Source organism: Pteropus vampyrus, unplaced genomic scaffold (assembly GCF_000151845.1).
Source record: "Pteropus vampyrus isolate Shadow unplaced genomic scaffold, Pvam_2.0 Scaffold196, whole genome shotgun sequence".
Taxonomy (NCBI): domain Eukaryota; kingdom Metazoa; phylum Chordata; class Mammalia; order Chiroptera; family Pteropodidae; genus Pteropus; species Pteropus vampyrus.
The window spans coordinates 2106103-2118801 of record NW_011888977.1 but is presented as its reverse complement, the minus strand read 5'-3'; the positions used below and the strand labels follow the sequence as shown (position 1 = coordinate 2118801).

At 48.1% G+C, this 12699-nt stretch overlaps 1 protein-coding gene across 3 annotated transcripts in view; it reads left to right on the top strand.

Moving 5' to 3' along the window:
• ACSF3 (acyl-CoA synthetase family member 3) overlaps positions 1 to 12699 on the top strand; it is a 56329-nt gene that overhangs the window by 33190 nt on the left and 10440 nt on the right. For all 3 annotated transcript variants that reach the window (XM_011371872.2, XM_011371873.2, XM_011371871.2), the window contains one exon: positions 3734 to 3860. In XM_011371872.2, the coding sequence (XP_011370174.1) occupies positions 3734 to 3860 (127 nt within the window). The remainder of the gene's footprint in view (positions 1 to 3733; positions 3861 to 12699) is intronic.

The following is a 12699-nucleotide window of genomic DNA, read 5'->3' as shown; positions in this document are numbered from 1 at the left end:
ACAGATTCTGCCCAAGCAGTTGTCCAGATGGGGAGACAGATTCCTGTGCTTCCTGCTCTGCCAGCTTCCCCTCAGGTAGTTCGTTTTCTTACTGTTGAGTTTTAAGAGTTCTTTTTTGGATATCTGATTTGCCATTATTTTCTCCCAGTCTGTGGCTTGTCTTTTCATTCTCCTGTATTTCATAGAGCAAAAGTTTGTAATTTTGATGAAGTGTAACTTATCCTTTTTTTTTTTTCTTTTGTGGATTATTCTTTTGCTGTTATTGTCTAAAAACTCCTTTATTAACTCCAGGTCACAAAAGTTTTCTCCTAAGTTTTCTTCTTAGAGTTTTATAGTTTTACAGCTAACATTCCTATCTATGATGCATTTTGAGTAAATTTTTGCATAGTATGTGAGGTTTAGGTGGAGATTACTTTTTCTGCATTGTGGATATCCAGTTATTCAAATACTGTTGGTTGAAAAGATTGTCTTCATTGAGTTGCATTTACAGCTCTGTCAAATCAATTGTACATATTTGAGCAGCTCTTTATAGGTTATATGTTCTCTTCCATTGATCTATGTGCCTGTTCCCCTGCTAATACCACAGTCTTAATTGCTGTAACTTTATATTAAGTTTCTATATTGTGGTGTTATTAAACCAACTTTACTCTTCTTAATCAAAGTTGTTTGGGCTATTCTAGTTCTTTTCCCTGCCCATACCAATTTTAGAAATAGTTTGTATCTATTAAAAAACAACAACAACAACTTTTGGAATCTTGATCAAAATTTCATGAAATATATAAATTCGAGGAAAAGTACATCTCTCCATTTATTTAGGTCTGCTTTGCACGCACGTGCACGTGTGTGTGTGTGTGTGTGTGTGTGTGTGTGTGTGTGTGTGTGTGTGGTTTTCAGCGTATAGATCCAATACATGTTCTGTTAGATTTATACCTAAGTCTTTCCTGTTTTCTTTTCTCCTATTCCTCCTCCTCCTCTGCCTCCTCTTTTTCAACTATTGTAGGTATAGAGTTTTTTGTTTCTAGTTGTTCGTTGCTAATGTACAGAAATACAATGATTTTAGTGTTTTGGCTTCATATCCTTTAGTGACCTTACTAAATTCTCTTTTTAGTTTTAGGAACTTTTTGTAGATTTATTGAGATTTTCTACATATACTAGGGGTCCCCAACCCTCACACCATAGACTGGTCTGTGGTCTACTAGGAACCGGGCCACATAGCAGGAGGTAAGTGGCGGGCAAGCAGGTGAAGCTTCATCTGTATTTGCAGCCGTTCCCCAGAGCCAGCGTCACCGCCTCAGCTCCACCTCAGGTCATTGGCATTAGGTTCTCATAGGAGCACCAGTCCCTGGTGCCAAAAAGGTTGAGGACCAATGATATGCAATCATGTTTTCTGCAAATAGGAACAGTTTTATTTCTTCCTTTCCAATCCGTATGCCTTTTATTTCTTTTCCTTGCCTTATTGCCCAGACTAGCATTTCCAGTATGATGTCAAATAGAAGTGTGGTTATTCTTGTCTGGATTCCGATCTTATGGAGAAAATATTTGGTCTTTCACTATTAAGCATGACATTAGCTATAGGCTTTTTGTAGATTCCATGCTATTTATGATATGCTGAGAGTTTTTATCATGAATTGAATTGAATGTTTTTCAGTGCCTTTTTCTGCATCAATTGATTTTTCTTCATTAGGCTGCTAATATGGGATTGTGGTTGATTTTCTAATATTGAATTAGCCTTGCATTCCCAGGACAAACTCCACTTAGATATAGTATATCATTTGTTTTATATAGTGCTGGGTTTGATTTGCTAACATTTTGTTGAGGATTTTTACATCTATGTTCATGAAGGATTTGGGTCTGTGTTTCTTTTCCTTGTTATTTTTCGACTGGTTTGGGTATAAGGGTAGTGCTGGCGTCATCAAATAATTTGGGAAGTGTTCCCTCTTCCATTTTCTGGAAGCAGTTGTATGTAATTGGAGTTATGTGTTTTTTTAGTGTTTGATAGAATTTACCAATGAAACCATCTAGGTCTAGACGGGGTATTTTTGGGAAGAATTTATGAATTCAACTTCTTTAATAGTTATTGGACTATTTGGGTCATCTATTGCATCTTGGGTGAGTTTTGTACGTAGTGATTTTTGAGGAACTGGTCTATTTAAGTTGCTGAATTTATGTACATATAGTTTTTCATAGAATTCCCTTGTTAAAACTTTTACTATCTGCAGAGTCTAAAATGACATCCTTCTCATTCCTTATACTGATCATTTGTGTCTCCTATTTCTTTTTTCTTTGTTATTCTTGCTAGAAGTTTATCTGTTTTATTGATCTTTCTTCAAAGAACTAGCTTTTGGATTCATTGAATTTCCTCTTGCTTTTCTATTTTTAATCTTTATTGGTTTCTGTTCTTACCTTCATTTTTTTATTCTGCTTGCTTTTTTCTCGTTTTCAGTTTCTTACGGCGAAATGTTAGGTTATCAATTTGAGACTCTTTCTCTTTTCTAATACATGCATTTAATGATATAAATTTCCTTCTAAGCATTGCTTTAGCTATACACTCCCAATGTTGATATGTTGCATTTTCATTTTCATTCAGTTCAAAGTAGTTTGGAGTTTTCTTATTTTCCTTATGACTTCCTCCTTGACTCATGGATCGTTTATAAGTGTGGTGTTTATTTTCCAAGTGTTTGGAGATTTTTCTGTTATTTATTTCTAGCTTAATTCCACTATAGTCGTAAAACATGCTTGATATGATTTCAGCTTTTTAAAATGTGTTAAGGTGTGTTTTACGGCCCGGAATGTGTGGTCGTGCTTGGTGAAAGTTCTGCTGGTTTGGGTTGGAGTGTAAATGTCAGTTAGGCGCCATAGCTAATGGTGTTGCTCAGGTCTTCCACATTCTCGCTGGTTTTCTGACTTCTAGCTCTATTACTAAGTGAGGAGTATTGAATTCTCCAACTAAGCCAGCGGTGGCTTGCCAGAGGAATGCACCTTTGACCCCACAGGGACTTCCTGACTGGTGAGTTGTTGCCTCCTCTGCATATGCTTTTCATGGCACCGCAGAAGTGCCTGCTCAGTTGCTTATAAAACCAAGTCTTCCTCCTGCCCTTCATTGTGGTCACACTGGAGAAACACTGAGATTCCCTGCCTCCCATGACCACGGGAATTCTGGTGCTGCTTTCTCCCGGCACCTAAGTCTTCCTCCTGGAGCCCCCTTCTCTCAGTTGGCTCCTCTGCCAGCTTCATTCTCACCAAGCAAAGTAACCTCCTTCAGAGGGCTCTACGGCGAGAGCTGCCAACTCGGACTCTTCCAGTAGCCACAGGCAGACAGCTAGCCGCCTGCTTCTCCTGGGTTCTGTGGTTTGTCCAAGAAATGCCCTGGAGATGGGATTTCATGGGGAACATGGCTTTTAGAAGTGGACAGACAGCTTAATCCAGCCAGGCCTGAGCACTGAGACCTGGCCACTTACTCACATCTTCAAATCTATAGGATGGGGCTGTTTGTTATAGGATGAAGAGATGATCCACAGCCCCACCCGGGGCAAGGCAAGCTCAGGGAGCAGCTCGGTGCCGTCATAATTGAGTTCCTGCACTGAAAGTTTTGTTTCTCAGTCATTTCCAGCTAAGTGTTTAATTTCAGAAGAATGCATAGTCCTCATGTCGGCCATGGGCACAGGGAAGGCAGGTGGAGACCCCATCCTGAGAGGTGTTGCTCTGACGTGCATGCTTTTCTCCCATACCTCAGGTAACCCCAGGGTTCAAGGAGAAGGAAGGGGAGCTCTTGGTCAGGGGACCCTCTGTGTTCCGGGAATACTGGGACAAACCAGAAGAAACAAAGAAAGCGTTCACCTCAGACGGCTGGTTTAAAACAGGTAAGGGGGTCTGGAGGGGGAGGGGGCTGGAGGATGGGGGACCCAAAGGGAATGGGGAGTGTGACTAGACCACCTTGAGTTGTCACCATGCCTGGACATCCCTGGAATCTTCTGTGAAGGGCAGGTGGGTGGACTTTGTGTCTCAGTCTTTGCACCTGTGCCCCCACCCAGCATACCAGCCCCCTGCCAGCCTCTAGAAGGAAGCTCCTGAGGCCACAACCCTCAGGAGGGCCAGCAGCGCCGCCCCCCACCCGCCCCAGGCCTTGCAGCAAGTCTCCCACCCTGTCCCCTGGCCCAGCAGCCTCTGCCTGGGTCAGGACTCCCCCCTTCCCAGTCACAACTGTATTCTACATCAGAGACCCTCCTCACCCCCTCCCATGTACCCTGCTTTGTAAATATTCCCCTCCCCCATTCTGCATCAAAGTCATTTTGATGGAATGTGGTTTGTTTGTGGTTTGGGTCATTCATTTCCATTTTTCTCTGTGCTAAAGTCTGCACTCTTTGTGTCACCTGCCTGAGTGGGCAATTGTAAACCTGTGATCAAAGCCCAGGGCCCAGCGCCTGGGCGGAATGAGGCAGCACTGCTGGAATGTGCTGGTGGGGCCCCCCACACCGGCATCCTCTCACCTGGGACACACACCCAGAGCCTGCTCTGAGGAGCCTCCTGCCCCCTTGTCCCCCATCCTCCTCACTTCCTGGGGCCCAGCGGTCCTGTCGAAGTGAACAACACGGCAAATAGTGAGAATGCTTAGGTTTGCAGCTGCACTGACTCACTGATGTGCGTGCTTATCTAGAACATGCACCAGAACAGCAGTTCCTGATATCTAAGTGGTGGGATTCTGTGTGCTGTCTCCTTTTCTTTTTGCCTATCTATATTTCTAAAACTTTTGTGCTGAATGAGCATTATTTTATAATAATCTTAAGGCAATATTTTCTAAAAACAAAGGCCTGTTTTCACGTTATCATATGTGGGTGCCATAATCAGAAATGCGCCATAATGCCTGCTCTTCTGTGGGGAGCAGGGCTCAGGAGAAAGGAGGGCACCTGCGGATGGGACAGAACACTGGGGGGGGGGGGGGGCGTTGCCGTGCGCATATGCGCATCTGATGGGGAGAGAGGGCGTGTCAGATGGCTGTGGCCCGGGCCCTTAGCCTGGTGACCCTGTGGCTGACTCTCACACATGTGTTATCTCACCAGGCTCAGGTCCAGATGGACCTGCAGGGGGCAGATTTCATGTTCACTCTCTAATCTGCTACCATCATGGGACTGAGGTGAGGCGCCCATTGAGGGTGAAGGGGCAGATGAAGAGTCCTCCTGAGGGGTGTCAGGTGGTCCTCTATCTGCCCCCATGCAGATGGCACTTGGGGCTGGACTTGCTGATCTTGGCCAGTCCCATATCCACCCTGTAGTCCCATAGCCATCCATGGCTTTGTCACATGCCCTCTGAAGTATATTTCCCAGCAGCTGTGATTGAAACTGTCCTGTCCCCCTGGTCCCTCCACACTGGGCAGAGAGAGCCGGTGTGTGGAGAGTTCCAACGAGTTTGCAGAGTGGACATTTGCCAACCTCCAAAACAGGCCAGTGCCCCAGGAACCCTGGCAGCCAAATCTGGGGAGTGGGTCAGCAGAGGGCCTAGTGGTTGGGGACCCAGGAGCCCAGGTCACCTATTTTGGACCCTCCTGTTTCTACCAGTCACAAGATGTGGTCAGCATATTAATACACACACACCTCTTACCCTCTGTAAACATCCACATTAACAGGTCAGTTTGGTGGAAACAAACCTCTATTATTGTCCATCAGATGCAAAATTTAGGAAATATTACTTTTGAGCTAATCATGTTTTTTGTGCGTCCCTCCTGCAGCCCTTCGAACAGTCCCCTGTTTGGAAACCTTGACTCGCTTTGTAGCCATCTTCTTTTATTTTAAAATTCAGATAAAAAGCTGCAGATTTTTTTTTAAAGCACAGGAACCAAAACCCTGTGGATTTTGCTGATAGCAGGGCTCACTGAGCACTGGGGCGGCAGCAATGCAAAATGTGGGGCAGTCAGCGTTAAAACATTTCAGTCACCACTCCTGATGAATATTTCAGTTGAAAGGGAATAGTATGCATTAATTATTGTAAAGAGATGTCTTTAGGAGAAAATGATTTTGAAATTCAGTTTAATTTCATTGTAATGCGCTGCAAACAGGAAGGGAGTATGTGTGTTTAATTGGCTCTCGGGGGTAAGGCCTGGAAGCCGCATGCCTTTGTCACAGGCCATTAGCGATACAGACTGCATAATGAGAGCGCGCAATCAGCTCACAGCTGCCGGCTCCTACGGGGAGAGCATGATATTAAATAGAAATCAGGATAAATTAAACTTAACCCTTTCACTGGCCAGCCCCTCCTGCCACACGAATTCTGGCAGGAGCTGGAGGAGGGCTGTGTCCGGCCAGCTCCTCCTCAGTGGCCTCCTTTGTGTCTAGATGACAGGAGATAGGCTGGCTGCTTCAATTCCATCCACTCCAGCCCTCCCTGCCCTGTGAGTGCCTGCCTCCTTCCCTGCAGCCCAGTTCTGCCAGGGAGAACATGCAGGAAGCTCCTTGCAAGCCCCCAGGGCTTGGGGCTGCCTCTCAGGGAGGGAATCAGAGGTCTCTCCCCAGAAACTCCCCTGACAGCCACAGTGATTTCTCCTGACTCTTTGCATTCCACCTGAGCACCGCCACACCCTCTAAAGAACCTGGTCAACACACACACAGGATTCAGCGCCGGCCCAGGGCAGGGGAACGGGCATCCTCAAGGCTTTACACTGAACCTGCTGTCAGAGCTGAGGACATAGGATGGAGCTGAGGACACAAAGATGAGGACACAGAAATGAGGACGCAGGGTGGAGATGGGGACACGGAGATGAGAATGCAGGACAGACGTGGGGACACGGGACACAGATAAGGACGTGGGAACAGAGCTGGGCAAACACTGCAGATCCTACTGCCCTCTTGATGCTTTACCCTGAGCAGTTTTGTCATTTTAAAGAGACTGATGACTGAACATGAGGAAACAAAAATAGCATCTCTGACTTATTTTAAAGAATATACATCATATACTGTTTAATGTTGAGAAGTGACATAGTAAATAGTAAACTAATTATAGATAAATACATGTGTAGAAGGTTATTTAAGTAACTGGGAGAAAGAACTGTAGGAAAGTCACCAGAACATTATTGGGGTGTCTGGTGGTGTCTCCTCCCTTTTTCTTCTACAATGAGCATGTGATGTTATTGTCAGAGACAAACATTAAAAGCTATTTGTTTAAGAAAACAACTTGCCAGTAGAACAACAGAAGAGAGAGTCTGAGATTTGCAGCCTTGATGGAGCACGGATATTCTCTTAAGGCAAGGGTCCCCAACCCCTGGGTGGGGAACCAGTACTGGTCTGTGGCCTGTTAGGAACCGGGTTGCACAGCAGGAGGTGAGTGGCGCGGGAGTGAGCAAAAGCTTCATCTGTATTTGCAGCCGCTCCCCAGCGCTGGCATCACCGCCTCAGCTCCACTTCAGATCATCAGGCATTAAATTCTCATAGGCACCCTGGTCCCCAGTGCCAAAAAGATTGGAGACTGCTGCTCTAAGGTGTCACTGTAGTGGTACCTTGAGGGCTCACTATGCAGCCCAAGGAATGACGCAGGGAGCCCAGTCAACCCCAACAGGAACGATGAGCAAAGATGACAGGCAGATCTCAAAAGAAAAATGCAATTGGCCATAAAAATAAGGAAAATGTGTTGCTTCCTAGTGTTAAAAGAGATAAACGTGCAAAGATTGACTCTGACCAGATTGGCAAAGATTCTCTGAAAGCCGACAGTGTCAATGCTGTGAGGCCACACCGCTTCCCATATACAGGTGGAATTGTGTGTCAACAGTGTTTCTAGGAATCTATGCAAAGAAAATAATCAGAGGTGGTCAAAGATGGATGGGTAAAGATGCCTGTTGCAGAATTATTTATAAAGTGAAAAACTGGAATCACTTGCTCAGCCGAAGGGGATGGTATGTATGGTGTGATCCATCCAAACAGTGGAGTATTGTGAGGCCTTAGAAACCATGTTTTGAAGAATAATGACACGAAGGAACCCTGCTGACATATGTCATATACATGTGTATATGTGCATGTTTGGGTTTGTGTATTCCAGGCACAGAACGCTGACTCTTATCGCCACATGATTTTCATTTCTTCCCTTGTTTTTCTTTCTCTTCCATAAGCTTCCTCAATAAGCTTTGTTACTTGTATAAACGCAGATGAGTATAAATTGTTTTTTAAATTTTACACTGAAGTTTAAACCTTCTCATGTGAAGAAGGCCTCAGAAGAGCATTCAGGAGTAGCGTTTGCTCCACTCATGTCTTGCCCAGGCGACTTGCTCATAGCTGCTCTGAGCTCTGATGCATTTCTCCAACAAGGAATACTTTCATTTTGACCAATAAATAAATCATAGTCAGGAGTTAGGCAAAGTGTTGAAATGCAGGGACCCCAGTGGCTCACATTGGTGAGTTCGCGATAGCACATGTAACTGCAGATTGTCAACAACCTTCACATCTGGCTATCCAAGAATGACCAATTCGCACATGAGCCTCACTTCTCACTGGAAAGCAGGGTCACTGTGAAGCCTGCGTCCGAGGACGGGGTCCCTCCAAGGACACTTGATGTTGTCGGCCATTTAATCTGCAGCTGTCCTGGGGTTTCCCCTGCTGCACATGGCTGAGCTCTGCCGTGGCGCAGTCTCCTTTGTCGGTGACACCTTTTGTGTGCAGGAGCTTTTGTTGTGGTATAGTCCTGTCTGGCAGCCGTCTCCTTTGTGTGTGCTTTGGTTTTTTTTTTAGGTTGCTTAAAAATCCTTTGTTCTCAGTGGTCATAAAGATATTCTCCTATATTTCCTCCTGAAACTTGCCAGGCTTTGCTCTCACGAATGTAAGTCTCTGATCCACCTGGAACTGGCTTTTGAGTGGAGTGACACAGCAGTGTCACGGCATGTGTTGCCCTGTGCAAACTCCATATCCTCTGTCGTGTATCAAACTCTGCTGCACGCAGCCGCTCCTGGGCCTCTGTGTTGTTCCCTTAGCCTTTTTTTTTTTATCCCCCTGTACTGGTTGGTCTCAGATCTTTGGGCAGAGGGTGTTTTTAAGGTTTTGTTTTTTATCGAAGCTGTACATCCACGGCTCAAAGACGCCATTGGTTTCACCAATTTAGGAACAATAACCAGCCCCCGCCCCACATACTTGTTAGCTGTTTCTTTGACATTGATCCCCATATCCTGGATGACTGCTGAAACTGCCAACCCTGTCCTCCCCGCAGCGCTCTGTCATCAGCAGTTCGTGTGCAGTGCCTGCATCGTGAGGTCACATATGCACCATTCAGAGCTAAGCCGTGTGGGAACCGTGGCTCTTGTTTCCCCAAGTTGGAAAGGGCTTGTCTGTCCATCTCTTACACCCCCGCCCCAGACCAGCTCCACGGTGTAGCACACACAGCCTCCCTCCCTCTTTGGAAGAAGCCCCGCCCCACCCCACAGCGCCTCGCCGCCCAGGCTGGGCTGGTCACCTCCGCATCAGTGCACAGCTCCCACCGTCACCCATGCACAGTCCATCCCTCCCTCCAGGATAGACCCTCTTGTTCCTGCACCCATGGCTTCCTCGATCCTCTTCCACTTCTCAGTTTGGGGCTTACACCCCTCAGAAGCCTCCTGAGAGTGGACTTATGTCTGGCAGAGTCGTCCTTCTGGTTGGGCTGGGTATAGAATTCTGGGTTAGAAATCATCTCTATTGGTTTCTAGCTTCTATGTGTGCTGCTGGCCACAGCCATGTTATTCCTGGTGTTTCACGAGCACCCAGGGGAGCATTGACAGCAGTGGTCTCAGCCTCCCCTAGTTTCTTCGAGGATCAGGAGCCCAAGTATAAGATGCTCCCTGGCTACTGTAAGAGTGTCTGGGCCTCATCCACCTTGTTTCCTCACTCACCTCCCCCAGCCTTTTATGCAGCCAGAGACGGAGCATGTGAGGTGCCCAATGTCGCTCCATCAATAGCTCAGGATCCTTAGCGGAACAGGGACAGTGCTATTCCTGTGTTGCTCCAGGGTCAGGATCCTCACCAGCCAAGAGCGCTTCATCCAAGGATCTCACATGTGCAGGGCCAGGCCTGCCACTCACACTCACCCATCCATCCAGATTTATTTTCAATTACAGTTTAAGGCTGAAACATGAACTAGCACTGGATTGGAGAATGGTGCATAAATTCTGCTGCAGACCCATGTGCCTGAGCTCTGTGAAGTATGACTGTATTGATCGTGACATTATGTCTGTCAGAGCAAAGCTCCCTGATTGTGGGTGGGCCTCAAAGCCAGGGGGCAGGATGCTCATTAACGGGAGACTGATTCCAGAATCAATGCATTTTGATAAATAATGCCGTTACAAAAAGTGAAAGTTGTTAAATTGTTTGTGAGTTGTATCTGAAGCTCCCCATCGCCACACAACCCTCCCCAAGGGGGCAGCTTGTCTGTCACTCTGTTGAGACTGTTTGGCTTTTATGTACCAGGCCCTGACAATGGTGCTGGAGCTTGGAAGGACGAAATTGCTGGAAGGACATAAGAAGAGTTCTCATCTTCGTTAACGCTCAATCAGCGACTCCCAGATGTCAGAAACCCCAAAGCATGCAGAGAGAGGGCCCCTTCAGATGGTGGTGTCCGGAGGCCTCTCCGAGAGAAGGCAGCAGCCAGGGGGAGGTAGGGGCACAGGTTGCCAGAGGGAACTATGTGTGCAAAGCAGGAAGGGACATGGCATTGGTGCAGAGCTGGAGGAAGATGGTGCGCTGGAGAATTCTGCCCTAGGGTCTCCCCTCAGTATCGTGAAAGGCCAGGGGCCCACAGGGCCCGGTGGGTGCATGAGGGACTTGGGATTTCTTCTGTGGGCCTCAGGATGCCTCCTCTGTGGTTGGAAAGGAATTCCAAAGCAGCCAGGGGGACGAGGATTCCGATGTGGGACAGCAGGAGCTATGTGGTGATGGCTGCATTCAGGGCAGGCATGCAACTTCCTGACCGTCCGTCAGGGCCCACTGTACACGTGCACACACTCCAGACACAGCACCACCACCCGCAAGGCCAGGCGAGCCCCAGGCATCCCCAGAACCTTCCTGAGGCAGGTGTAGGGCTGGGCTGACCTCCTGTCAGCTGGCTTTCATGGAAAGTAGTCACTCCATCTGGCTGCCATAGGAATTCAGGCATGGCCCTTACTGACAGGTGGCTACCGTGTTCTCTGACTCAGAGGCCTGGCACCTCAAGAAGGATACGGAACTGGCACTGACTTCCTTCCCGGAGGGCCGCATGGCCCCCGGGGTCTGCCCTCAGTGTTGCTCAGCAGAACCCTATAGGTACCTCCAGTGCAGTTGCTGGGTGGAGTCGTGACCCCACCTAGTCTGCATGCACTCAGGCACCCCCGGGGCAGGGAGGCCATGGGGGTGTCAGCACTTCACTGAGGGAAGAGTCTGCCTAAGAGCCGCCCTCACAGCCCTGCCAAACCCTGGCTCCTGCGACACTGTGAACATGCCAGAGCCACAGGGCCTGATGGTTCCCCAAACAGGCCGGGGGGTGGGGCGCTGGATGAGCAGAGCAGGTGTTCCCAGCAAGGGTGGAGCCGCTAACACCTGAGGAAGATAGTCCCAGCCTGATCGGGGCATCTAATTAGCATCCTGATAGGCAATTTCCCACATTTGTTTTCAACACTTGTTTCTCAGTCATAAATTTGGTTAATACAAATTCTTTCTTTAAAAAATTATTGCTTAATTATAATGTGTTGCAGATGCTGCAAGTGACTTATGTTGGGGTGAACCCGGGGGAGAAGGATGCTCTCCTAGAGTTTGGGGAGAGCTTCTTCTCCATAAACCAAGCAGCAGTTTCTTAAAACTTTTTATTTTGAAATACTCACAGATTCACAGGAGGTGACAGATAATGTGCAGGGAGGTCCTGGCACTTTCCCCTAGTTTCCCCAGGTGCCAGCATCTTTTGAAATTGGCACATCACCAAAGCCAAGTCCCAGGCTCACTCAGGTCCTACCACTACACGTGCACTCGTGTGCACCGGCATGTGTGTGTGCTCAGCCCCACGTGCACTCTCATCACCCGTGGTGGGCCACGTAACCACCGCCCCCGTAGTAAAAACATTTCTGTCACCTCAAGACTTCTGGTGATGCAATAGATCTCATCTGAGGGACCTGCAGCCTGTTATGTGGAGCAGGCCTGAGCAGTCCGATACTGGGGGCCACTGCCCATAAGCTGGGCCCTTATTCACACCGGACCAGGCTCAACCCACATTCCACCAGAGGCAGTCTAGACATTGGCCATAGGCCTACTGGCCAGTCTCCAAGGTGAGGTGGGTGAGGCCAGCAGTGGTGGGCACCCGCCCCCAGAGGGCCTAGGCCGCCCCAGCCTCTCAGGGCCTGCAGCGTCTCACGTGGCCGGGGCAGGGGAGTGGGGGAGCCTCAGAGGAAACGCTGAGTTCCCCATGAGACCAACCGTGCAAGGCCTCCCAGCGTCCAGCATGGTCCTCTGCAGGTGGCTGGCAGGTGCTGTCATTGCACCACATGCATCCAGAGGTGCTGCTCTTCAATGGTTCTTCCCAGCGTGAATGCTGGGGCTCCGTCTGTCTAGCCACCGGCGCTTTCATCCGGGTGGGTCTGCCCTCTCTCACTGCGTGGCCTCTGCACAGAGGCTGCGGGGAGCACAACTTCACTACCTCGGAGCGTCACAGAAATGCCATCCCATGCTTGCTGTTCTTTTAATTTTTAAACAGTTTTAGCGCTGTCGGCCCTGGGCTCTTGGGGGTTTGGAGACG